The 25,007-nt window shown below is 43.0% G+C and overlaps 3 protein-coding genes and 1 non-coding gene across 7 annotated transcripts in view; 2 read left to right on the top strand and 2 right to left on the bottom strand.

Moving 5' to 3' along the window:
- Positions 1 to 3,915: 3,915 nt before the first annotated feature.
- On the top strand, positions 3,916 to 15,857 carry DIPK1A (divergent protein kinase domain 1A). Of its 2 annotated transcripts, none has more exons than XM_040072592.2 (5): positions 3,916 to 4,042; positions 10,139 to 10,273; positions 10,540 to 10,647; positions 11,314 to 11,490; positions 12,419 to 15,856. In XM_040072592.2, exons 1-5 carry the CDS (start codon positions 3,989 to 3,991, stop codon positions 13,229 to 13,231), a joined length of 1,287 nt encoding a protein of 428 aa, XP_039928526.1. In that variant the 5' UTR covers positions 3,916 to 3,988; the 3' UTR covers positions 13,232 to 15,856. The 2 variants fall into 2 exon arrangements, with proteins under 2 accessions (XP_039928526.1, XP_058277681.1); XM_058421698.1 differs by lacking the exon at positions 3,916 to 4,042 and adding an exon at positions 4,477 to 4,608 and having other exon boundaries at positions 12,419 to 15,857.
- Positions 15,858 to 16,311: 454 nt separating this feature from the next.
- RPL5 (ribosomal protein L5) lies at positions 16,312 to 22,780 on the bottom strand. Its single transcript, XM_040072594.2, has 8 exons — positions 22,657 to 22,780; positions 21,885 to 21,954; positions 21,676 to 21,791; positions 20,072 to 20,206; positions 19,343 to 19,545; positions 18,310 to 18,487; positions 17,076 to 17,164; positions 16,312 to 16,472 (listed from the first exon to the last, which is right to left on the bottom strand). The coding sequence occupies exons 1-8, from the start codon at positions 22,657 to 22,659 to the stop codon at positions 16,373 to 16,375; spliced, it is 894 nt and encodes a 297-aa protein (XP_039928528.1). The 5' UTR covers positions 22,660 to 22,780; the 3' UTR covers positions 16,312 to 16,372.
- LOC120756893 (small nucleolar RNA SNORD21) lies at positions 18,642 to 18,738 on the bottom strand. Its single transcript, XR_005702288.1, has one exon. It is a non-coding gene; the product is annotated as a small nucleolar RNA SNORD21 (small nucleolar RNA).
- Positions 22,781 to 24,786: 2,006 nt separating the features above from the next.
- EVI5 (ecotropic viral integration site 5) overlaps positions 24,787 to 25,007 on the top strand; it is a 71,124-nt gene continuing 70,903 nt past the window's right edge. For all 3 annotated transcript variants that reach the window (XM_040072588.2, XM_040072587.2, XM_040072584.2), the window contains exon 1: positions 24,787 to 24,907. In XM_040072588.2, the coding sequence (XP_039928522.1) occupies positions 24,857 to 24,907 (51 nt within the window). In that variant the 5' untranslated portion in view covers positions 24,787 to 24,856. The remainder of the gene's footprint in view (positions 24,908 to 25,007) is intronic.

Raw genomic sequence — 25,007 nt, 5'->3', positions numbered from 1 at the left:
CCCATACATTTATATAATTTATCTGACAGTAAAACGTGATCTTTTACAAGGATATGTGTTTAAATAAGATAAAGGTTTCAGTGGTTATGAACAGTTCTTTTGCTCCCATGTAAGTCCAGACCACTGATGAAAGGAGTTGGAATGCCTCTAACCTATCCCAGAGGAAAAAAGTTTCAAGATTGGTTTTTAGTTCAGATCATTGATCTAGTCCTTTATACAACAACAGAAATGATTGTGCCAACCCAAGGGAGAAGGTAGGCGCCAACAGCAAGAGAAGATGACACCATCTGCTTCAGCAGCAGGATGGATTTATGTGAAAATAAAGTGACCATGTAAACAGAGCCTTAGAAATGAAACCTGTTGGCTGGAAGAGTCCGTTTCCTCAAATAGATTAATGATTTGTTTATACCAAGTAAAGCCACAAGGGAATCCTTAACAGGCTGTGTCTGCTTTCTGGGTTAGAGATGGCTCCACCTACTCATGCAACAGAAGCATTAGCATTTAGAAGAATCTGATTAGGAAATAATAGGAAATAATTTATTAGTATAAAATTAAAGCTAACACACTGAGTAAGTCATAGTTCACAGAAATTTGCAAAGGAGAAGGAAACAGTATCTCTCTCTGAAGGGAACGTGAGGGAAAGTTTAGATATCATGGTTAGATGGGTCCCTAGATCTTCATTTTCATCTACAAAGACAGGCCTAAGAAAGTAGTCTGTATAAAACCAGATTCCCAGACATATGTGAGCAAGCAGATAACTGAGCAGAACAAAAAGAGAGAAACCTCTAAGTTTTTCTACACTTTATTTTAGGAATTGTGGGTAATTTCATTTTAAATCATTACCATATTATATGTTGTGTAAACACACTTACTAAATTTAGCTACAAACCCGGGCAATGGCAAATGCTAGGGCATTACATTCCACTGGTGCTGTAATACTTTAAAACTGCAGCAGCTACTCAGGATCATAGAATATTTCTTAGGCATATCCAGAGGAAAAGGGCATTAATCTAGGAAGCCATACTAGGCAGACTGGAAGTTGGTAAAGCTGCTGTGAGAAAGAGAAGTCTTGTGATAATTAACATTAGCCAGAGGCTCCCTGCATATAATACGATGGTTGGGAGAGTGGGTGAACCCTGAGGATTTCCCACAGAGTCTCTTATGACAGCATTTGAGTTAAATCAGTATGTGGGTGCAGCTGCTTCAAATAACTGAAAGAAGCAAGTGCAGCACCACTGCAATAAGTTAATGTTTATGTTTCATGCGATGTTAAAACCTGTATTACTTGCTCAAGTTACAGAGACTTGCCTTCCAAAGAAATTGGATAAAATTATTTAGTACAATTTAAAGGTGCACATTACACTGAGTATCTTAAAGAATTCAGATTCTTCTCTGTAGCTTTTCAGTATTTTCATTTGTCTCATCTATTCATTCCTTGTATGTCCGAAATTCTTGGATGCTTCAGTCTTTGCAGCCATTTTTGGTTTCTTCTGAGTTATGCTTAATATGTAATAAGCTCCAAATTGTCATGGAACTGCAGGCGAATGTAAGAAGGTATTATAAAACCACATTTACCTTTTGACATTGTGAGTGACCAACACTGCATTGTACAACTAGCAGTCGATTTGTAGCTTATACAAAAACCCTGCACCACTAGAATAACTACATGCAGTGTTGTTATAGCTGGATAGGAAACTTAAGAATTAATAGGTAGCAATAAATCAGCGTAACTTCTACTGCTTGGACATTAAGATAAACCAAAGCTTTGGCATGGGCCTACAAAAATGGCTGATGTGTGAACTGCAGAATGAAAACGTGTGAATGGAAAGACTGTACAGTAAATAATACATCAATATGACTTATGTTCTACCTTTGTGGTTTTTCTGCCTCTGCTCCCCAGTCTTTAGACTATTCCCTTGGGTTTCCACATCCTGTGAATACCAAGTCAGTGCATGTTACATGATTCCTGTTACTGTTCTGGTTTATGTGGCCTCGCTTTTCATGGGAGTTTCCTCTACTGAGGCTCAACCAGGAATTTAACAGGTAACTGGAAAAGGCAGAAATAGCCTTATATTTTAGCATTTAGCAAAGCCTGGGCATAAAGAGTACTTGAAGAAAAACTAAACAGTTCAGTACTGGAATAAAGCACCTGTTCTCACAGATGATGAAGATCTCATGTACTAAGTGAAAAATATATCCCTTAATGAACATATGCCAGGAACTGTTTGGATCTAGATGTAACAGGAATGAAACATTTAGATCCTTGCCAGCCATATGGGACACCAAGATTTCACAATTACTCCCAGCCTGTCATTTCAAGAGTTGGCATAGAACATTGGATGAAGTAAGGGGTTGAGATTATTCAGCAAAATGTTAAAATGTTTTGCTCTGTGGCCCCTTGTGTTGCTGTTCTGTTGCATGCCCATAACTCAGCTAAACTTGTGCAAACTACTGAACTGTAGAGGGAGGTGATGCAGAAAGCGCAGCCATCTGGGCCTGCTGAAGAGGAAGAGAAGAAAACCCTGTGAGATTCCCTGGCTGTTACTAAAGCCAGAATTGCTTTTACAGGAGTGCCAAATCTTACTAATTAATTTTCAGATTTATACTTCAGGGTGACTCTGGCAGTGATTATATTATTCAAAAATCAGTCACAGACTGTTCTTCAACCTTCAAGCATAGATCTCTAAATTTTTTGTGAGCTCCTAACACTTGGTTTCCACACATACCATCTTTCCTTAAGATTAGGCCCTGCCAAAGAGTAGCAGCTTGTCCTTACAGTAGTATTTTGTGACTCGTCTTTTCATCAAAGCAGCGTTCTTTGGTAAGTGCACTGAACACCCAAAGCCATAACATGCTATGTTCATCTCATTTTTATCCCAACACCTTGGCATAATCTTTATGCCTGAAGTTTCATAGACAAAATTCATCAGGACTGGAGACTCCCAGCTTCTGGCTTTGACTCTGCTAACACACTGCATTAAAAGAAGTCACAATCAAGTCATAAACACAAGAAGGCTGGACAAAAAACAGCCTTGCAAAAGAAAGAATGATTTTACTTGAACTTAATAGTGTTCCCACGAATTTCAATTGGACTGAGGCTTCCCATAGTGCATGATGAAGGGCTTGAAAGAGCCTCTGGTGAAGAACTTTTCCCCACTTTATGGCACTAATGTAGAATTACAGAATGGCTGGTGTTAAAAGGAACCTAAAAGATCATCTTGTTCCAACCCTCCTGCCATGGGCAAGGACAACTCCCAACAGACCAGGTTGCTCGAAGCATTGTCCAACCTGGCCTTCAACTGGGGCATCCCAGCTTCTCCGGGCAAGCTATTCAGGTTGTTCTCACCACCCTCATGGTAAAAAATTTGCTCATCTGTCTTAATACGGGTCCAGGCAAAGGCTCCTTCCTTATTTTGGAGGAACGACTCCTTTTTGGGGATTTGTAGGGGTTTTTTCGGTTGTTTGGGTTGGTTTTTTTTTTTTTAAGACTGTAAGGAGCCCGCAGCTGTTTTTAATACCCTGCTCGGTAAATGACAGGAGCCTGTTCGCAATCAACGACACGCGTTATTTATCAACCGACTTCTCCATAATTGTCCCCAGACAGCGCCCCGAGCCCTTTTTGGCAGACGGGAGGGGAACTCGGAGGCGGCTGTCGGCTCCACGGGCTCCGGGCGGCCCTAGAGCGGGAAACGGGACTGGGACAGCCCCAGGGGCTCGGGGCGGGCGGGGCTCGCCTCGCCTCAGCCCCGCCTCGCTCCCCACAGCTGCTGCCTTCGCCCTCCCAGGCGGCGGCGTGAGCGGCGGCTGAGGCGGCAGCCGCCCGTCCTGCCCGCTGACAGCCGCCGTCTCTCGGCGGCCGCCGGTGCCCGAGGCGGCTCTTGCCCGCCGAGCCGAGCGGAGCCGGCGGCGCGGCCGCGGCGACAGGCGGGGGAGCGCTCCTCACCGCTCCGCCTCCGACCGCCGCCCGCTGCGGGGATGTGTGATTGCCATGGCGAGGCGGCTCTTCCCGGGGGCCTGGCTGAGGAAGCCCCACTCCGCGCAGGTAGGCCGGCCAGGGGCCGGTGCCGGCGCCCGTCCCTCCCCGCGAAGTTCCCTCCGGAGCGGGCGCCCCCCGCAGGGCTCTCGCCGCTTCCCCCGGCCCGGCGCGGCCGCCGTTCCCCTCACGCCGGCGGCGGCCGCGGCTCTGGCTGCGCCGCGCCGCCGCTCGGCCGGCGGGAGGCGGCGGCGCCGGGCACGGGAGCAGGTGGCGGCGGCCTCGGGGCCGCGGTGCCTCTCGCCGGTGGGATCGGGCCTCTCCCGCCGCCTCCGGGCGCAGCGCGCTCCGCGGAGCGGCCGGCGCAGGACCTGTTCGAGGCGGGCGGGCCGCGGCTCCCCGGGCTGGCGGCACGGCACCTGCGGCACCCGGAGCCCCGCGCCGTGCCCCGCGCCCCTGCCTTACACCGACGGCCCGTGCTGCCGGCGGCCGTCCTGACAGCGCACGGACCGCCGCTCGCGGGAGGAACTCCTGCCCTTCTTTGCGCGTCTTCTAAAAAATTAATGTCGGGCGCTTCGCCGCTCCGTCCATTTCCTTATATGTTCATAGACACACGTTTGTGTTTCTACATGCAGGTACGCGTTTGTATTACTTCAGTTAGCGGAGTAAAGATGTTTTGATTAGAAGTACTGTGGCCGTTGTGTCGTAGGAAGTTCTGCGGTGAAATGTTAGTCAGTCGGTCGAGCTGTTGCGGTAGCTTGATGGTTTATCCCCTGGGTTTCCCCCTTATCAGCCGGATTACATTTTAACTAGATTGTAACAAAGGTGGGCATTTGTTGAGTTGGAGGCGATAATAATGTTTACTTTTCTTATATATGCTGCTTATGTGTTTGTCATCTGTTGATATGCTTAGTGATCATTGGAGTAAACATTTTTAAACTTCATATTGGTGCATTTTTACAATCTTGGATGTTTAGATTTCTCTTTCTGGGAGTACCTGGAGTGGGGTGTAATGATTAACGAGAAGCATACAGATATAATTTTACCCTCTTTAGTATTTGTTTCATGGTATGTATCTGCATCTCTGGGTCCATATCGCTTGGGTTTTAAACCAAAAAAGATTACTCTAGATCTATTTACTGAAGTAGACGCTTCTACAATATTTGTATTCCCATGGCATAAAGCCTTCAATACAAATAAGAATGAATTCATAATCTATACACTACCTTTCAAATGAGGAGTCTCCAAATCGTTTGCCTTCTTTGCCTTGATAGTCTCCTTCTCATCATCATGCGGCAGTATCTGATAACATTCTTCTCTGCTCTGCTCAAAATGTACGGCCTTCCAATGAAAATGTGGTACTTTAAATTCTGCTAAGAAATAAGAAGACCGCAAAATTACTTAATAGAAAAGCCAGAGAAGTTAAATGTTTTTCCATTGCAGAAAAAAAAAAAATTAATTGTGCTTTCTTATACTGAGAGCTGATTTTGCATATTCTATGGACTTGTTTTAGGAGATCTAATAGTGGCAACATAAACATATTTTTCTGTAAGTGAATGTATGTTGATATTTGATGCATCCATAGAATGGCAGCAACTATCAATATATCGACTTCTCTTGTCGCTCCATGTTACTGTTGGTACGTGACAAATGTAGTCATGATTTAACGACACTAATTGCTGAGTGCTTTATTGAGATTTGTCTCCAAAGAAGCCAATGCTCTCTCAGTAAGTGGTAGGCTTAGCTCACTGAGGGCTGTGAGCAAGGTGGAAAGACTTGTGCAGTGTTTCTATGCAGCACTCCAAGTAGCACACCAGGAGAGATGTTTGTACAGTGGAAGGTTATCACTGAGTGGATTCCAGCTTTTGCTGGCTGGTGCTCCAGACTTCTTGAACATTATGTTGTGAAATGAATTGCCAGAACATCAGGTTCTGTCAGACAGATCTTTATACTTGTTTCAGCTTTTCTGCTAGGTTGCAACATATTCTATGGCAACTGTCCTTACTTCACGCATGCTTTAGCTTTTGTGCAGAATTCGAGACCCACAGGTAATCTTAAAAAGCTTTAAAAAGATGTCCTGCCATGTGTCAGCTCATGTAAAAGGCGCAGGGCACACTCCTAGCGATCTTAGCTCAGCCCAAAACTTAGTGTTAGGGCCTCCCTGAGTAAATGCTAAAGTCCTGTCACTATGAAGAATAGAAACTCTGAAGTGCAAACCTTTGCCATTGTTTAGACTGTAAATCATGTAATAATAGTAAACAAAGCAACAAAAATACCCTAAAACATGAAAAAACTTTTAAACACCACTAAAGACCACAAAAAATAACTTAATTGTATTTATAGGATTTTACAGTTGGGTAATTAACACTGGGATTTTGTTTGACAAAGGAGAGTTAGTGTCCCAAATTTAAGGGACATTGCCCTGAAGTTCTTTCTGACAGCTGAAGTTACCATTTGTATTGTGAGGCTGAGGACTAACCAGCAGGATTGCTTATGACAATAATCATGTAAAGAGCACTTGCATGTGTGGAAGTTTGACTTTATAGATTCTGGACCAAATTTATAGACTCTTTAAAGGTGCCTCATGGACTTCAGTAATGTACAAGAGACTGTCTTTGAAGGGCCAAAGGATAAGTTTAAAGCCCCACATAGCAGAAATTTCCTAAATAATCTCTTTGCTCTAAGATTTTAATCCCTTCTGCTCTGTTTAACATGTAAGGAGAGATGTCCCATTTTCCATCTTGGTCGTTATTTTATTTCAAAAGATAACTCAGCTCTGTCCCCTCGCTTTGGTTACTCAGGACACAAAATAATTCAAGACCCTGGTATAGTCATAAGTATGCACTGTCTGCTTTTAAGGATGTGAATGTGCCCTGTTCATGGCATCCAAAACAGTGTGGGCTAATGCTCTCAGACATTATGTCAGCCCACCTGAAATGCCTCCTGTGATAGACAAATCAACCTGAACAGAGAACAAAACAGAACTGCTAACATGATTGGCCTACTTTTTTCATCTGTCCTTTTCTATTGCAAGCGTGTAAGACAAATGGAGTGAGCAACTCTGATTTGGAGATTACTATGCTATGGGTATGTGTAATACTTTCCAGAATTAAGCTCTCTGTGCTATTAAACAAAGAAACACTTTCATACTCTTTAACCATAAAAGTGCTTTAAATAAAAAGTACACTCACCAAAAATCTGTCAAGTTCTGTTGCATGTTGATTCACTACTCTCCATATGCTTTGGAGTGCATCCAGGCTTGTGTTTTGCCAGAAGTGGTTTTCCAGATCTATTTCAGGGGATGAATGTCTAATTATTATTCAGTGCACATGACTTAGCAGAATATGCAAGTGATGGAAGAAGTTGAATCTGTAACATCAAGCACTGCAAGAGCTTCTCTCATTCTTGCATTCTCTGGCTCATCTTTAAGTCTTGATGGAAGAGTAGAGTTGAAAAAAGAAACTGTTTCCTTGTTTTGAACACTTTCTTCCTTTTTTTGATAATTTTGGAACTCTCAGTCATTCTGTTGCCTAAAAGTGTTCTTATGACAAGTTTCCTGGCAGTTGGTCACAGTTTCAAATGGAGTCCATCTATATGTGTTCCGTGAATGTTGTCTGGGACTCCTTGCTCAGAAGCGTGTTCCAGTGATCTGCAGTTGATGTAAGTCCTTGTGTTCAGGGTGCATCACCCGTGTACCAGACCAGCTCCGTAAAGCCCTGTCCCCGCATTAGGACAGCCTGTGCATGTGCCAGCTGAAGGGAGCTAAGTGTGTCTGTGCTCACACACCCATTCTGGGGAGAAAATGAAAACTTGGTAGGGGAATGTGTGGGAAGAAATCAAACAATGACCAGGCCTTTTGTTGAACATGATGAGGAAGTCCTTATTAGAGAAGTAATTCCCTTTGAACCAGAGTGGAACCTTGGTTGTCTGTAAACAGAGAGATGCTGTTGTCCATGCTCTGAACTGGCTGGGCAGCTTTTGCAAGTCAAAAGCTGCACGACTCCACTGGCACAGTGCTGAGCTCAAAATAAATCTAGCTTCTCTGGAACTTCCTGCCAAATACATGATGCAGTCAGATGGCATTTGGGGAGGATTTTCAGTCTCAAATACATTCTCTTTCTGCCTGAGGAGGAGGACAACGTACACAGTATCTGCCCTGTGAGCATGGTCAGTGTTCTGCAGTGGTCCTGGGACGTGCAGGTCGCTGCCGCTCTCTGAGGTTGTACTGAATGGATACAATAATACACAACTTCATTAAACAGCACTTTGGTTTAAAGTGTGTTATAAAGGTTCATGGAACAATTCTGCAAGAAACACAGAGGAAAAAGGGTTTGTTGTCTCAAAAGCTTCGGTTCCCAAGCAGTTTTTACATTGTTACTTTTATTTCTGTTGATCTTCCCCAGATTTTACCAGTGGTTTTCTGTGCTTCATGTTCTGCTACATAACAGGGTTATTAGAAATACCCTAACACCCCCCCCCCCCCCCCCCCCCGCCAAATTATAAAACCTATCTCTAAAAAAAAAATCACTGGAATAAAAAGTTAATTGTAGCTCTCTCTTTTTATAACCAGGTAGTTTTAAGATTGTCAAGTGAGTGTGTGTGAAGGAACAGGGATGCACAGCTGAGGCAGGTGGCTGGCTGGACCACAGCTTTATGGATTGGAATCACCTTTGCGTCTTTTGAAACTGACTTTTTACGGATTTTTTGTTTCCAAGAGAAAGGGTATAATGCATGCTGGTTGTTTGTTACATTTTTAATAACCAGAAAGACTGCAGTAATTTATTAGTATTTAAAAAAATTGCTTATTTGCATCTGCTGCAGTTCTGTGTATGTATGTGACGGCAAAACTGCTCATCATTATTACCTTTCTTGGAAAATTTTCCAGACACATGGAATAATTTCTCTATGATGAACCATCAAGTTAGGACCTGTCAATTTGGAAAAGAGATGACATTACAGGGAGGAATGTTACAGAGGCCGACAAAATCATGTCAGATGGGGACAGAAATTGTTCACTCTTCTCTTCCACTACATGAACCAGGGGGTCTCGAACAAAGCTAATATGAATCAGACTTCAGCAAAATAAAGTCCAGTCCCTGACCTCAGTAGTGGGTAGTAGCATGTGAATTAATTGCTAAAGTTTATTGTGGATGCTAAAATCTTATGTGGATTTTTAAGGGAATCAGGTAATTTGTGAAAGAGAAATGATTTGAGATTTACTAAATATAGAATATCACATCTGGCTTAGCAAGTTCTTCTAGAGGAAACTGGGAGCACACTTGGTATGTATAATATATGTTATCTGTCTTCAACGGTATCTTTTATAGCTACTGCTGAAGATCAGGATGCTGATAGAAACAAATCTCATACTGACCAAATATAGCTGCTCTCATGCACTTTCCTTATATCCTGCTGCTAAAGCTGATCCTGATCTTCTAATTGGTTTCTGATCCTGATGTATGAAAATCAACCTGTTAGCACACCAGACTCTGAGGAGGAGAAAAAAGAAGGAAGGAAAAGATCAAAACATCCCTCCTACTTTGTTAAGACAGTTCTCCCTCAGTTCTTAATTTATAAATAGTTTTTGCTTCTGCCCCCATGAAAACTCTGTATGTGAGGCCACAGAAACAACAGGAAAGTTGTGCATGCAGTTGTGGGAAGGTGAAGGGGGGACTAGTAGAGAAGAATTTTATTTGCTTAATTAATGGTGTCATTTCAAGGAAGGTGTGGGAGACTTCAGCACATGGAACTTGACCCTGATATCCACCCTGCTAATTGTATCTCTATCTTACATATTTACACATACACATAGATTATTTTTTGACCAAATGCCTAGTCCGTTGGATTTGATTTACCATGAGTGGAACATAGGTAACTAGAGAAATGCGCTTAATTGAGCTCTGGGAGTTTATGGTTTTGATCAAATTGGTTCCTGCAGTCTGGCTTGCCCTGGGAGGGTCTGACACATTTTCTTTATTTATATCCCAATTTTCCTTCCACTTACCTCCCCTGTCAGTTTTGTTCACTGAAAGAAGCAAATGTTCCATATAATGCAGTCTGCCTCTCTTATCACTGTGGAAGTCAAATTCCTTAAAGATGGACTAGTAAATGATGTTTGCTGCTGCTCAGTGGTTACAAACAACATTTTCTCTGTGTGTGCTCTAGGTCCGTCTGTCGTATGTGCGGATCAAGTATCTCTTCATCTCCTGGCTGGTAGTGTTTATTGGCAGCTGGATTATGTATGTCCAGTACTCCACCTACACGGAACTGTGCAGAGGACATGACTGTAGGAAAATAATAGTGAGTATATTTAGCAGAGCTTTCTGAAGTGTTTGACTAATTCAGTCAGTGCCACATGTGATTTCATCAAATTCTCATATTCCATCATGCTGAAGTAAGATTACAGCTTCAGTTACAGATAAAACCAGTTGTGTCTCTTAACATTATTTTGGCATAGGGTTATTAAATTTTTTCTTAGGTTTTTCTTTCAAGACTCAGGTTTTGGAAGAGTTGTTGCCTCCTTTCTTAGGCAATTTGTTAAATATTTTTCTCCCTGTTTGTTTCAGTGTGATAAATACAGGACTGGTGTTATTGATGGGTCAGCATGTAGCAGTCTTTGTGCTAAAGAAACATTGTATTTTGGAAAATGTTTGTCAACAAAGCCCAATAACCAGGTAAGGCTTTACTTTACTCATCCAACCTAGTTTTATAATTTCCCACTGAAATGTCATTGTCTGGAACATCAGGTAGACCTTAGTGTCAGCAAGTTGAACCTGTTTAATACAGATTATTTCAAACTTTATTTGCTGCGACAGGCAGAGCGTGTGTGTATACATATACCTATACAGAGAAGATATACTCTAACACAAATTAATATATATAATATGCACCTATAGACAATAATATAAATTAGTCCTGTATGCAGAGGGGTATATGGTTATTTTATATGACATATATTTTGAAATCATGTATAATATATACTGAATCCTTCCACAGTTTGCCAGAACGTGCATCCTTTGTACAGCACACTGCTTCTCTGCTATCCTGCATCACGGAAAGAGGCAGCAGCCTCGTTACAAGCCGTGCTAAGGTGGCAGTGATGCCAGTCTGTTGTTTGGGAAGGCGTCTGTGTTTTGGCACTGCGGTGTCTCTGAGTTCCTGCAGCAGTGTGTTGTCTTTGAAGCTGCCGTTGTCCAAATTGCCATACTCATTGTCTGCACACAGGATTCAGTTTCTGATCTGTGTTGCTATTTGGCTCTTGAAGCAGTGGTTGGAGGACAGGTGGTCATCAGATGGACTTCTACAGTGCTTCATACCTTTTCCCCTCTTTTTCTGCATAGATCTATTTAGGAATCTGGGGAAATCTGCAAAGTGTTATAAAATGCCAAATGGAAGAAGCTACTCAACGTGACTTTGGTACTGACCCAGAACCAAGGAAGGAAATAGTCCTATTTGATAAACCAACAAGAGGAACCACTGTTGAGAAATTCAAAGAAATGGTATATGGTCTTTTTAAAGTAAGTATATTCTTAATTATTGAATTTTGACAGAAAGGCCTGTTTTCTTGAAGCTGGAGAGAATACCCTGCTGTATGAGCCTTGTTCAAGGGTATGCTAGAAAAATAATCAGCACAAAAATAGTTCTTCCCAGAGGTGCTTAGCTTCAAGTTCGAAGTAACTAATTACCAGGGGTTTTCCTTACTCTTTAAATGATGGAAGCTGGCATTCATCTTGTATGTCTATAGATGTTGCTAGTATTGGTACAGAAAACATGATATAAGGCTGATGTCAGTTGTCATGCATTACAGCAGCTTTGTCTCTAACAAAGGTGAGCAGCAGGTGTGCTAGGGTAGATTTTAGCAAAATTTGGAAAAAGGTGATCTGCCTGGTTGAAAACAGAACAGTTCTGGTTCCAGCATTGGCTTCTTTCTCTGTAGTCCTACAATGGAGGTGGTTACATCAAATAACAAAATAAAGCCTTTCAGGGAAATTATGGAATCTGTACTCAGTTTTGTCTTGGTACCCTTAATAATTGGACAAAATGTAGTTGATAATATTATTCCTCTACTTTTGTAAGGTTTAATCAGCTGAAAACTAAACCTGATATAAACTCTTGAATTCTGCATACTTTTTCTTACAGAATATTGAACAAGCTACTTGATACAATTTTCCTTAAGACTGAGCCAAACAAGAACAATGATTTTAATATTTGCATTTTGAAGTGCAAAGAAAGGTAGTACTTTCAGAGGATTGTATGCTCAGTGCCAATGAAAACAGAACCAAAAGGATCTCTGCAGGCACCTGATGGCAGGTCCTGTTACCTCCATAACCAATGAAAACCAGTTGTTTGTATTATTCATAGAAGGAAAGTAACAGGAGGCAGAGTGACAGATGGATTGGGAGTAGTTAATTAAGTATAATTTTTTTGTTTGTTTGTTGCTTTTAGGCAAAACTGGGTGAACAAGGAAATCTTTCAGAACTGGTTAATCTCATCCTGTCTTTTGCTGATGGAAACAAAGATGGAAGAGTCTCTTTGCCAGAGGCAAAATCTGCATGGGCACTCCTGCAGCTAGAAGAGTTTCTGTTAATGGTGATCTTGCAGGATAAAGAGCACACTCCCAAGCTGATGGGGTTTTGTGGGGATCTCTATGTGACCGAACGAGTTGAATATACCTCTCTCTATGGAATCAGCCTTCCGTGGATTATAGAACTGCTCATTCCCTCTGGCTTCAGAAGAAGCATGGACCAGTGGTTCACTCCATCATGGCCAAGAAAGGCAAAAATAGCTATAGGGCTTTTAGAATTTGTGGAAGATATTTTCCACGGACCTTACGGAAACTTTCTTATGTGTGATACAAGTGCCAAAAACTTGGGATATAATGATAAATATGATTTGAAAATGATGGACATGAGAAAAATAGTGCCAGAAATGAATTTGAAGGAAATAATTAAAGATCGTCAGTGTGACTCAGATTTGGACTGCATTTATGGTACAGACTGTAGAACACTATGTGACCAAAGCAAAATGAGATGTACCACTGAAGTAATTCAGCCAAACTTAGCAAAAGCTTGTCAGCTCCTTAAAGACTATCTGCTTCGTGGTGCTCCTGCAGATATCCATGAAGAACTAGAGAAACAACTGTACTTGTGCATTGCCCTTAAAGTCACAGCAAGTCAGATGGAAATGGAGCATTCTTTAATACTTAATAACTTAAAAACTTTACTGTGGAAGAAAATTTCTCATACAAATGATTCGTAACTTCTCCACCAGCAGAAGAGAATATCGATGCCTGCCACTAGAGGTGGCCTAAGACATTTGATAAAGCAGTCTGCACCTTTTTAAAAAGATATTTCTCTACTCAGATTTTGTTAATGGTTCTTTCAGCCCTGCCCTTCAGTCAGTAGCTCATGGCAGGGCTTCTCAGAAAAGGAACGTGCCACTGAATGATTAGGCAGAGGCCAGAAGTCCTTCTGGTGTTCAGTGATGTGCTATGGAAACAAGAACTCTGCATGCTTGACTGTTCTGTGCACTTTGTCAGATCTTGAACAGGATGAAAGTGTTCACTGTGCCATCACATCAGCTGAGGGAACATCTTCCATTTCTGTGAAAAACACTGCTCACTTGTGAAATACCTGCAGAGGATTTTTTTTCCCAAGTAGTTTCATGAAGAATCACCACTACTGCAAGTAATGTGTCCAAGTCCAAGCTGCTGTTAAGAATAAACTGAACTGTGAGATTGAAGTTTACTAATACCTTGGCATGGCAGAATTTGCACATTAAATAATTTTTAACTGTGGAAAATTAGAATTTTATTCTAGAATGGATAGGGTGTAATATGAGACAAATCAGATTCTGTTTACACATTGTTTACCTCATGCTTATGTCTTGAATGTTTTAGTTCAATGTTTTTCATTAAGTCATTGTATGGGGAGCCAAGAATTTTATAATATTGTTTCTTAAAGTCATCTACATGGTTTAGCAGCAATACCAGCATCTGTTTCAAAAACTGCTGTGGAAACCTTTAACCCAAATTAAGCTGTAGCAAATAGTGAAAAGCAAGGACTTTGTGGAGTAAGCTATAGTACGAAAACTGAATTTTTAAAAAATATTGAATAGCAGACGTGTCCAAGCAGTTGAAAAGGAAGTTTGCGTAGTGTAGGAATCTGTTGCATGACATGAGAAACAATTAATAGTTATGGAAAGTCTTGCCTCTTTACTGTCCCTCCACATTTAGCTACAGCCCTGAGCTAGCCAGAGCTAGACCTGAATTTTAAGACAGAAGCTGGATTGTTCAGGATTGTGCAATATTGCTCAAATGGGAGCCTGGGAGGTATCTTCCAGCTCATTCCTAGCTGTTCCTAAGTGAGCTGCAGTGTGTTACTATTCTTTTTTTCTAGTAGCATCTATGAGTCACTGTTAAGAATCAAGTCATGAGTAAATAAACATCACCTGATCCTGGCACTCCACAAAGCATGACCACTCTACCACCTTTGCTCTGCACCCTTGTATCTTTCAGATTTACATCTGTGTTTGTAACTATGCAGAATTGGGTGTCCATAATACATCTGAATACATGCTCAATACTTACCTGTTGAATCTTTAATTTATAAGTGCTTTAGGTATAAAGCTGTTCAATCTTTGATTTTAATGGCAGTTATCTGTCTACTTCTGAATCCTGGCCCGTTCATTCATTCATTTTCAGCAGAGGTAAGAACAAGCTTTAAGTATTTGAAAGGTTAACTGCTCTAGGTATCCTGTCTTAAATGCATTCCTAGAATGATGACACTGAAGCACGGGACTACAATAAAGTAATTTCTCTATACCAGATGTAATAATATACAGCTTGGGTTAAGATTGTTTTGTGAACATCAGCCTTTAAGAAACACTATGCTCATGCTAATTATTGTCTGGAACTTGCCAATGTGCTCCAACTATGAACTAATAAGTATTTGTAACCAGCAATGCACTGAAAGTGTAAAGTGGTCATGTTCTTGGTGAAAAAAAATCTGACGGTGATGTGATTTGGGCAGAGATTACTTAAAATACCCACCGTCATTGGGTATCTTAACAACTGGAGAATATGTTTAATAGTGCAGTTTCTTGTATAGAATCTTCATTTTTATTACTGTGGCATCAAATTGAAGATTTCATTGGGAAAAAAATACACTTTTGTTTACAATTAATCACAGGCCTCTTTTTTTTCAATAGCAGTATTTGCACCAACTACCAGTATCTTAGAGCAAAACCTTCCTCCACATAGCCTACTTGGCTCGTGTTTAAACTGTGCAAACGGTTCCTCTGAGTCTAATGGGACACCAATTGGCACAAAGAAGTGCCTGTGTAACTGAGGGAGGAGGCAAAGGGGCGGGGGAGGAACACTTCTCTTCCAGGTGGCTCAGCCTGCAAGCTGCAGAGGGAAACAGACTGGGCTCTAGGTGGGAGCCGCCCTTTAGGATAAGGAGATGAAGGCTGGTGAGTGGTGATGTGGATGGACACAGAGAGGGGAGGCAGGAGAAGACTGAAGAGGTGGAGACTGGCATCAGGGGGAAGGGGGGAGCGTGAGGGTGGAAAAGCCCAGGGGTGCTCCTCAGAGGGACCATCTCGAGTTGTTCCTGCATGAGAAATACAGTGCTTGGTGGAACGAGACGGTGTGGGCTCTGCTAAGGGAACCCTAGGGGTGAACTGGAAAGGAACATGGTGTGGCTGTGTGGTGAGTCAAGGGGAAAGGCTCTGGTGTGTAACTGCCAGGGAGCCTCATTAATGTTCCTTTAACAAGGCCTCTGTACCTACCCCCACATCTTCAAGTGAATTCTCTTACCAACTCTCACCACACTAAGTAACGTGAATATTCAGCTCAAGACAGTACCTGTTTCAGCAGAGCCAAAGCTTGGAGGTGGTAAGTGCCTGAAACCACGAGGTTACCTTGCGACAGAGGCTTTAGAACCCTCTGTGACTACTCTTGGTTTTTTCCTAAGCTACATCCAGACTCCTCCCAAACATGAAGTATGCTGAAAGAATTGTGAAGGACAGGTACAGCCTCTTAAAAAAAAAATTAAATCTTTCTCTAGTTAGAAGCAGCAAGCTCTTATATTTAATCCCTGATACTAACCATGCCAAAAATTAATCGCACTGACTTCCTCCTCCGTCTTAGAGAAGTAATTCTGATGCAGCAGCCTTGGTCTTTGGTCTGTCACCTCTCTTCTCTGTGAAAACTCAATTCACACAGTACTTTGAGAGGGAAGAAAAAAACCCTTTCAGGTACAGAATATCTAGATCATAAAAAATATTCTCTATTTGCATAAACTTATTTATATAAATAAGCTGGTCTTACACAATTGCTTCCTCAATAAATTTATTGCTGCTTTTTCCAAAGCTTCACAGAAAACTGTGGAAGTTGTCTTAACTCTCAGTTCTGCGCTCCTGGGCCCTGAGGAAGCTGGCCTTCTTCTGAGCAACACGGTCTTTCTTCTGGGCAAGAGACATCTTGGGACAGTTCCATCTGCAATGGAAGCACAGCGTGCAGTAGAGCCCAAGCGAAAAAGTAGCAGTGCACCACAAATGTGATTTAGAGTACAGTGGAGAATATATTCCCACTTCTGTAACATGCGTTATTTCCTCATAATGATCTAAGGCTGCAGTTAGGACACCACAAAAAGCATGGCAGGACAGTTTTAATTTGTCTAGAGGGAAACTCTGTACTCTCTGTGACTGAAGTACAGACATTATCAAGCCGAATGAGATAGATGTGTCTTGATTTCTTTCTCCCACACCCTTAAAAATCAAAATAGTTTGGTATTGACAAAATAGTCAACGAGCTCTCAGCTGAAGCAGCTTTCCCACTGAAAACACTGGGACCTGAAGATATACCCTGTTCCAGCTCTTCAAGCCATAAGCGTTCTTCACTTTGATTTTTTAAAATAGTTAAGAGCTCTTGAATTTCATATTCCTACTGCTAAAGTTAACTCCAAAGTTATACAGAACTGCTTGTATTTTAATCTGGTCCAGAACATGTGACTAGTGACACAACTGCATTACTTGTTTACAGTAACTAAGATATCACCAACAGAAAAGTCACACATGATTAAAAGAATGAGAATTTTACCTCTTTTTCTTGACTTCTCTCTTGGGTTTCTTTTCATGGACTGGATTATCCCGTATAGCAGCATGGGCTTTTTTATACATTTCTTCCATCTTGGGGGAAAAAAAACAACAACAAAAAAAACCAATTAAATTAAGCATAGTGGTCCAGTTGTAGGATTATCAGAAATCCAAGATCCCTGTGCCTGCATTGTCCCCAGCTGTTCAATAATACTGCTCTATCCCAAAGGCAACTCTGGCTCCATAATGACACAAATTTTAACAATATTTTTGCTGGTGGTTAATTAAGACCACTTGATCTCAGCTGTGAAAAACTTTTTGGATGTACAAAGACCAAGTGTTTGTCTAGTGACCCAAGTCCTAGGCTCACTTCATTTAAACACAAGCTATAACTGCTGTTTGCTTAGAAAGCAGGATAAGTTGGCATTTACATTACTTTTAGAATTTGTTAGAAAAAATAGCAACTAGTTGAATTTATAAAAACCCCAAAACACCCCTGAAATGTAGGGATAGAGAATGAAGTTTGCTGTAGCCTAAAAAGGGGATATGATTGAGCTATGTTTTAAAGCTCCAAGATCACTTACTAGGAGAACCAAGCAAGAATATTACAGGCAGCAGGACAAGTATCCTCCCCCTAGAAGGAGTTTAATACTTGGGAAAAGTAGAAGCAACTCTGTATTCTTACCCATCCTTCTAGTATTTTATTAACGCTAAAATGTGGAGCAGTATTAAAGTGTCTAGACCTTCATGAAATGCTGCCTTGGGCTCTCTCTATTCATGTGGAATAGCAGAACTCCCTTCGAGGGTCACACAAACAGTACCACGGATTTGACCCACAGCCACGTGCTCACTCACAGTTACAGGGCACTACAGGCACTACAGCTACAGCAATGAGAGGCTCTGGGGCAGGATAAGGAACGAGCAGAGAGCCTGTACAGAAACTTCTAATTTAGTTTCTCTGTTGGGGATGGGGGAAGGTGCTGATTTAGGTCCTGTAAGCCTGGATTTCTAGGCAGAATACTAAGATTCACAACAGACAAAAAGGGCCCACTTTCAGAAGTTCTACGCTGTATTATAGAGCCCTTAATGAAGGAAAAGAAGTATTTTCTTTGCACGGGTAACATACAACACGAATTATGAATCACATAATTTTATATATCAGACTTATTTGCATTATTACAGAAGTCCCTGTCAGCATTTCCATTTAAATCCCCAAGCTCCAGCTGGATAAATCTTACCCCATCAGGCGTTACATTGTTCTTTATGTACTGGGAGAACTGTTTCTTGTAAGCATCTTCATCCTCCTCCATCAGGTACCGCATGTAATCGGCCACGTTCTGGCCCATGATGTGCTTGCGGTGAACCTCAGCATTGAACTCTTTGCTTTCCGAGTCATAGCCAGGGAAACGTTTGGTGCTGTCAAACAGCAGGTACAGTCACATTAAGGCTCTAATTCATAGGCAAGATGCACACTGAAATAACTTAACACATCACATTCTCCTACAGCTGACTGAGGGATAGGACCCTCTAAAAAAAAAAAAAGAAGTTCTAAGTTCATCAGTTCATCTCAGCTGCCATCAGTCCCGTCTTGAAACACTGCAGTACATCAAATACACACCATGGACCAACTACAGTGTGTTCAGTCACTGCAAGTATCATCATGTAGCAGCCAAGCCAAAAAAACCGGACAATCAGCCAAGAATAGGACAGCACGGGAGAGCATAGGAAAACACACAAGAACTAAAGATTTTCTTTCCCCCACTGCTGCTAGCAGAACGTAGCACTCAGGTGTAATATCAGTTAGGTAACAGTCAAAATATCCATGCGGAAATTCTAAATGAAGGTGGACTGCTCAGACTTACTGTTGTATTGACAACTGTAGCAAGTACCAGTGGGTTTGTACCCGGTATTTTTCACAGCGAAATTAATACCTGCACACAATTTGATGAAGACTTAAACCAAGCAAATACCCTTTCAAGATCTGATAAAGGCATTCACTTGATTTTTAGTAAAAGCAGCAAGATAGTTCCTTAGTTTCTGCAAGTTTTATAACATCTTGACAGTTGCAAGACTCCCAGCAGCACTACCAGAACTGCATTTGTAGATTAAAAACCAACCAAGAAAAAAGCCTCCAAACCCAGAATGTAATTACATAACCACTGCCATGTCAGTACAAAATTATTTCAGCATAAATTGATTAGCGTAAGTAGACTGTCACATACAGAAGCAGCTTAGGCTAACCCTGAGGAAATTCTTCGTAGCACACATTACCTATGAGGGATAGACAGCCCCCCATCCACTGCACCCTTCAGAGCACCAAAGACTTTGTTCCCAGTGGTAGTTCTGGCAAGACCCGCATCCAGGTAGCACGTAAAAGCACCAGGCTTCCCATCCACGCTCTCCACATTGTATTCATCACCAGTGACTTCAACCTGGCCTTCATAGATCTTATCAAGGCCAAATTTATTCAAAAGCTGTGGGGAAAGAAAATGCACTTTTGAAATTCCCTCCAACTATTGATAATAGTGTAGAATTACTACTACTTTAAAATGTAAATTTCCAGTAGAATAATGTTTTTAACACATTTCTTTACAAAAAGTATGCACCCAATAACTAATAACAAAGCTCTTTAACAACCACCACTTTAAGTGCACCTGTTAAGTTCCAACCTTCTCTTCCTACAGGCACACCACTGAACTTAAGACTTATTCATGAACCCCTGGAGAAAACAGATGGCTGCTGTTTACGTGTGTTTGAACTCTACAAGGTGCATTTTTCACATTTTTATCCTCCCTCCCTCCCTCCACCAAACTTAAGGGCTGAGACTGCATGCATGCTGTCATACCTCTCACTGTGACCTGACAGTCACAAGACACATCAAATCTATTACGGTAAAGAGCAAAAGGTACGATTTTGAGAACCCCCAGGACTCAGGGGGGCTGACGTGGCTGAAGGGAGCCAGGGCAGCCGAGCCCGGCCCGGGGCCGTGCCCGTACGTACCCTGCGCGCCAGGAGCAGGCCGGTGCAGTAGGCGGCGGCGTAGTTGGTCAGGCCGACCTTGACGCCGTACTTGGGCAGCTCGTGGGCGTAGGCAGCACACACGATCATGTCCCCCTCGATCCTGGCATAGGCGATCTGGCAACAAACAAATGTTAGCGCTCCACCACGGGGCTCGGGGTGCCGCCCCTCTGACACCTGCTCAAGCCAGCGCTGCGCCTGAGCGCGCTAAAAACTGCCCAGCTCTGCACGCAAGCTCGAGGAGTGCTGCTGCTGTGCTTTGTTGGGGGGCTGTTCGTTTGTTCCCCCCCCTTTTGCAAAAGGAGCTATCAACTCCTCAAGTAAAGACACAAAGAACTCAAATCTGTATTAGGCCAGCTAAAACGTTTGTCAGCTATGACTGTAATTACCTTTCCACATAGATCAAGAGCCCAAAAACCGCCTACAAAAGCAACCTTTCAAAGAATCATTATGAACGGGGATGAATTCTGTCCCGCTTTCTGATACATCTCAAAAAATACAAGAGGCATGTGACACTTTGTTGTAACACTGTTAGTAACCTTATGGAATGATTTTATTAATCACGGTCTGAGACCATCATCACCCCAGGGTCTCCTGTGGGACAACAGGACTATCAGATTCGTATCTGCTGTTCCTTTCATGTCCAGAACCTTTTCCTTTTAACTCACACCTCCTCCCTCCTTCCAAATGTTGTCCCTTTTTGCAGAATTCTGACATACTGGACAGGCACTATAAGTCAGATGGAAGCCCTTGCCACCACTGATTTTCATTTTGAGTTTCAAAGATAAAATAACCACATTAATGACTGAACTGACTGTTCTCAGCATAGATAACTGCTCTATGAAAAAACAAACTTAGCTGCTTCTTTTTTGAGCTCAACAACATATATTTATTACACAACAAGCATTACCATGTTTTTAACTTCAAAATTAGTCAAAACATTCTAAAAATTAAACAAGAAAAGTGAGTCACGATAAGGAACTGCATGTGATGCTACACACAACCACATACTTAACGTTCATGAAAAAATGCCTACTGTTCCTGTTCACCAGTCTCCTTTAATCTCACAGGAAACCCATCATAAGGCCTCAGGGCTTCACATGAGCCACACAACATCACACAACATCACAGAAATAGAAGTCTCAAAAGAGAAGGCACCTTTAGATACAGCACAAGTCAACGCAAGTTGACAGACAGGTCACACTGTCAACTTGGTTGTCATCAGCCAAGCAAAAAAGGCCTCTTTTTGAAGGCCTTCAAATACAGCAAAAAAACCCAAAACAAAACCAAGACATCTTCCATCTCCCAAAAATGTTCCAGCACCATTAAAGCAGTACACTCTTACACGGCAAATAACCTCACAGCAAACGTGCTAACACTTGTAAAACTTCCTTTCTACAACGCACACGGCTCATTACTGAAGCTGTGGTAACGCTGAAGACTGTCCTCCTCTGAGGAGCTGTTTTACAATACAAACACTGTGCAGATGTGGCCTGAAGAACCCCAGGTGCTGCAAGCCTCCCTCTCCGTGCTGCCTCCACCCCGGCAAGGCTGGCAGGTAAAGCAGCAAACACCGCAGGCCTTACCTGGCAGATGATGTCTCTGTTGGTCACGCGCACAATCATCCTGTACTTAGGAGTGTTGTACTTGTTCTTATCTTGAATTACCAAACGTTTGCGAGCATAGTAATCAGTTTTTCCCTCTGAAAAACAGTTGCAGCGTGCAAAACGCGTGAACAAAGTAGGAATATCCACCAAGGACGTTTAATTGTGTGTTACAGGGAATTTAATAATACCTCTCCTTCTCCTGAATTTCACTTGGTATCTCTTGAAGTATGCCTTATTCTTGACAACTTTCACAAACCCCTTGGATAAGAAACATAAACTACGTGTTATTAACATGCAACCCTGTAAGCCAAGACCATTCTAACTAAACGTGCCATGAATATAGCACAATCAGGAATTAAACAGATTTTCCTGTATATTTAGATAAAAATCACCCGGCACATCAAACTCCATAAATTCTACCCCTCCCACAGGAACTAATGTTCCGAGAAAAAAAACGAAGTCTATCTTTTACCAAAGCATCTTTGAACTGAAGGCCCGTCCGCACGGACCGGAGCAGTGACCGTGCTCATTTCCTGTCACTATCGCAGAGCCAGTGACTTCTCCGGCACGTTTTGCCACGGAGCCGCTTCCCTGCGGCCTCCCCGCCCTCAGCCAGTCCGACACCCGCACCCCGGGGCCCGGCGCGGCTGCTGCGGGGCACCGGAGGCTCTATCAGCCCCGGCCCCGCGGCTCGGCCCCGACCCAGGCGCCGCCGCCGGGCCCCGGCGGGACGCGGCCCACGGGGGCAGCGCAGCCGGTGACGGGGCCGGGCCGGGCCCCGCTGGAGCCCCTCGAGCCGCCCGCGGCGCAGCCCCGGCGGAACGGCAGCCATTGCCACGCCGGCGCCGGGCGGCCGCCCCGAGCCCGCGACAATCGGGCTTCATCCGCGCGGGCGGCGCGGCGCAGCGGGCGCGGAACGACGGACGCGATGCCCCCGAGCCCCCCCGTGCCGGTACCGACCATCGTGCCAGGCACTGTCCGGTCCCTCAGGCCGGCGCCCGCTCCGCACAACGACTGCGCTCCGCAGCAAACGGGAAAAGGCCGCGCGCCCCGCGCAGCCGCAGCTCCTGCCCTGCCCGGCGGGGCGGGGCCGCCCCGCGCCCTGCTGCCCCCTGCCGGCCCGGAGGACCGAGCGCGGGCGGCCCCGCCGGGAGCGCCCCGGGCTCTACCCGCGGAGCCACCGGAGCCCCGCGGGCGCCAGCACCGCCTCCCGCCGGGACCCGGCGCTTCAGGAGAGACACTGAGGTGCTGGAGGCAGGAAGGGAAGGGAAATGGAGCTGGGGACGAGTCTGGAGAATAAATGGATCCTGTGAGGAGCGGCTGAGGGAGCTGGGGTTTAGCCCGGAGAGTAGGAGGCTCGGGGAGAACGTATCACTCTCTACCACTGCCTGAGGTTATAGCAACGTGGGGCTCGGCCTCTTCCTCCAGGCAACCAGCCACAGGACAAGAGGATGTAAAAAGCTGCACTAGGGGAGGTTTGGGACGGACACTGGGAGGATTCTCTTCACAGAATGATTGGACGTTGGAACGGGCTGCCCAGGGAGGGGATGGAGTCACCCTCCCTGGAGGGGCTTGAGACTGGACATGGCACTCATGGTTCAGTTGACAAAGTGGTGTTCGGTCAAAGCTCTGACTCTATGATCTCAGAGGTCTTTTCCAACTTAATTGTTTCTGTGATATCAGAGAAACACAATTCTGAGGGGAAAATAATATTGCTATCATCTAATGCCTACAGATAATACATGATTGCTTCCAAGTCTCCTTATGTTAACTGCCTGGGTACATCTGATACATCTGATACATCTGATGTTAGCCAGAGATATATCACTAAGAAGGGGTTCTTAAACAGAAAAAAATTCATAGAATTGGTCTTTTAAAAAATCACTTATTATATATGTGTTATAGGATTTAAATTCCCATCATTTTCTCGGGAAAATTCTCACAACTGATCAAGCAGCACGTAATTAAATACATCAAACCAAGCAAAATCTCAATTGAATACTGTTCTAACAAAAAATTATAGCTGCTTGAGATTACTGATATTTGATGAACTAAAGCAAGAGTATAGACTTGCATATATATATATATATATATATATATATATATATATATACACACACACACACATATACACTGGATCAAACAGGTCAAGTGGTATAAGTTTTCTTGACATTGTCAGACAATAGTGAATCTTCATTCCTGATGCATTTGTCTGGTTATGCTCATTCATTTCACTAAAAAAATTACCAACAATTCACTTTGCTAGTGATACATAAGCCAATATAAAATATATATATATTAGTTTGATATAAATAACCAAGAAAATGAAAGAAAAAATAAAAGTCTACTGCATCAGGCAAGTCCCAGCCTGGCTCCTACTTGGCAGGGACCTGCTAGCTTCAGAAGTAATTTAACTGTCTAAAAGGATGTTGTAGCAAGATGGAGATTGGCTTCTCCCCCTGGCAACTAGTGACAAGAGAACATAGCCTCGACCTGTGCTGAGGAGGTTCAGGTTGAATATCAGAAAGAATTTTTTCACTGAAAAGGTGACTAAGCTTTGGAAGTGTCTGCCCAGAGAGGTGGCATAGTCATGATCCCTGAAGGAGTTCAAGAAATGACTGGATGTGGCTTTTAGTGCCTCGACCTAATAGACAAGGTGGTCATCAGAGGTTGGACTCAATGACCTTGGAGATCCTTTCAGCCTAAATGAAAAATGATTCTGTGATCTAAGAATGAATATTAGGAAGTTCAGAATTATATGTGCTTTTCAATTTGTACAGAAAGTACCTCTAGCAAAGCACATTGTTTTTTTCTCCCCTCTGGCATATAAATCCATAGTCTTCAAATACTGGGCAATTACTTCCATGACAAATGCCTCACAGACGATGGTATCATAAGCAACACTTGTTAGTCTTTTTGTTAAACAAGGAAAACCAAAATCGATTTCTTCTTCTTCTCTGTAAGAAGACTTTTTACTGCTCAAATAGCTCACCACAGCAAAAATCCTCCTGTTAACTTACCACACCCACATGCTTTCTTGCTTATTGCCACCCTGCAGAATGGAGACTCCAGCTGGGTTTATTAGCCCCACCCCACCACCTCTTACAAATTCAGGGTGAAGGACACTTCTGGTCTTTTTTCCCTCTGGCTTTTAGCAGCAATGTTTGTTGGAAGGGTGACTGCTACTCATACACACTCTGAACACGTTAAGGTAAAAGCTAGTATTTTCAATGCTTTGATGAGGTACCTTTTACTCGTGACACATTGACAGGGGAAACGTACAAGCTTTCTTTTTTTCCTTTAATGCTATT

Source organism: Hirundo rustica, chromosome 9 (assembly GCF_015227805.2).
Source record: "Hirundo rustica isolate bHirRus1 chromosome 9, bHirRus1.pri.v3, whole genome shotgun sequence".
NCBI lineage: Eukaryota > Metazoa > Chordata > Aves > Passeriformes > Hirundinidae > Hirundo > Hirundo rustica.
The sequence above is the reverse complement of the archived record's forward strand: the minus strand, read 5'-3'. Positions and strand labels throughout refer to the sequence as shown.

Bases quoted from the DNA above. Each gene is read 5' to 3' on its own strand.
- DIPK1A (XM_058421698.1), top strand. From the start codon at position 4,537: ATGTCGGGCGCTTCGCCGCTCCGTCCATTTCCTTATATGTTCATAGAC. The intron at 10,274-10,539 runs GTGAGTATATTT...TGTTTGTTTCAG, and splicing joins ATGACTGTAGGAAAATAATA to TGTGATAAATACAGGACTGG. The intron at 11,491-12,418 runs GTAAGTATATTC...TGTTGCTTTTAG, and splicing joins TGGTATATGGTCTTTTTAAA to GCAAAACTGGGTGAACAAGG.
- RPL5 (XM_040072594.2), bottom strand. The intron at 18,488-19,342 runs GTAATGTGTGCT...GCTGTTTGACAG, and splicing joins GGGCTGTCTATCCCTCATAG to CACCAAACGTTTCCCTGGCT. The intron at 17,165-18,309 runs GTAAGATTTATC...TTTTCCCCCAAG, and splicing joins ACAATGTAACGCCTGATGGG to ATGGAAGAAATGTATAAAAA.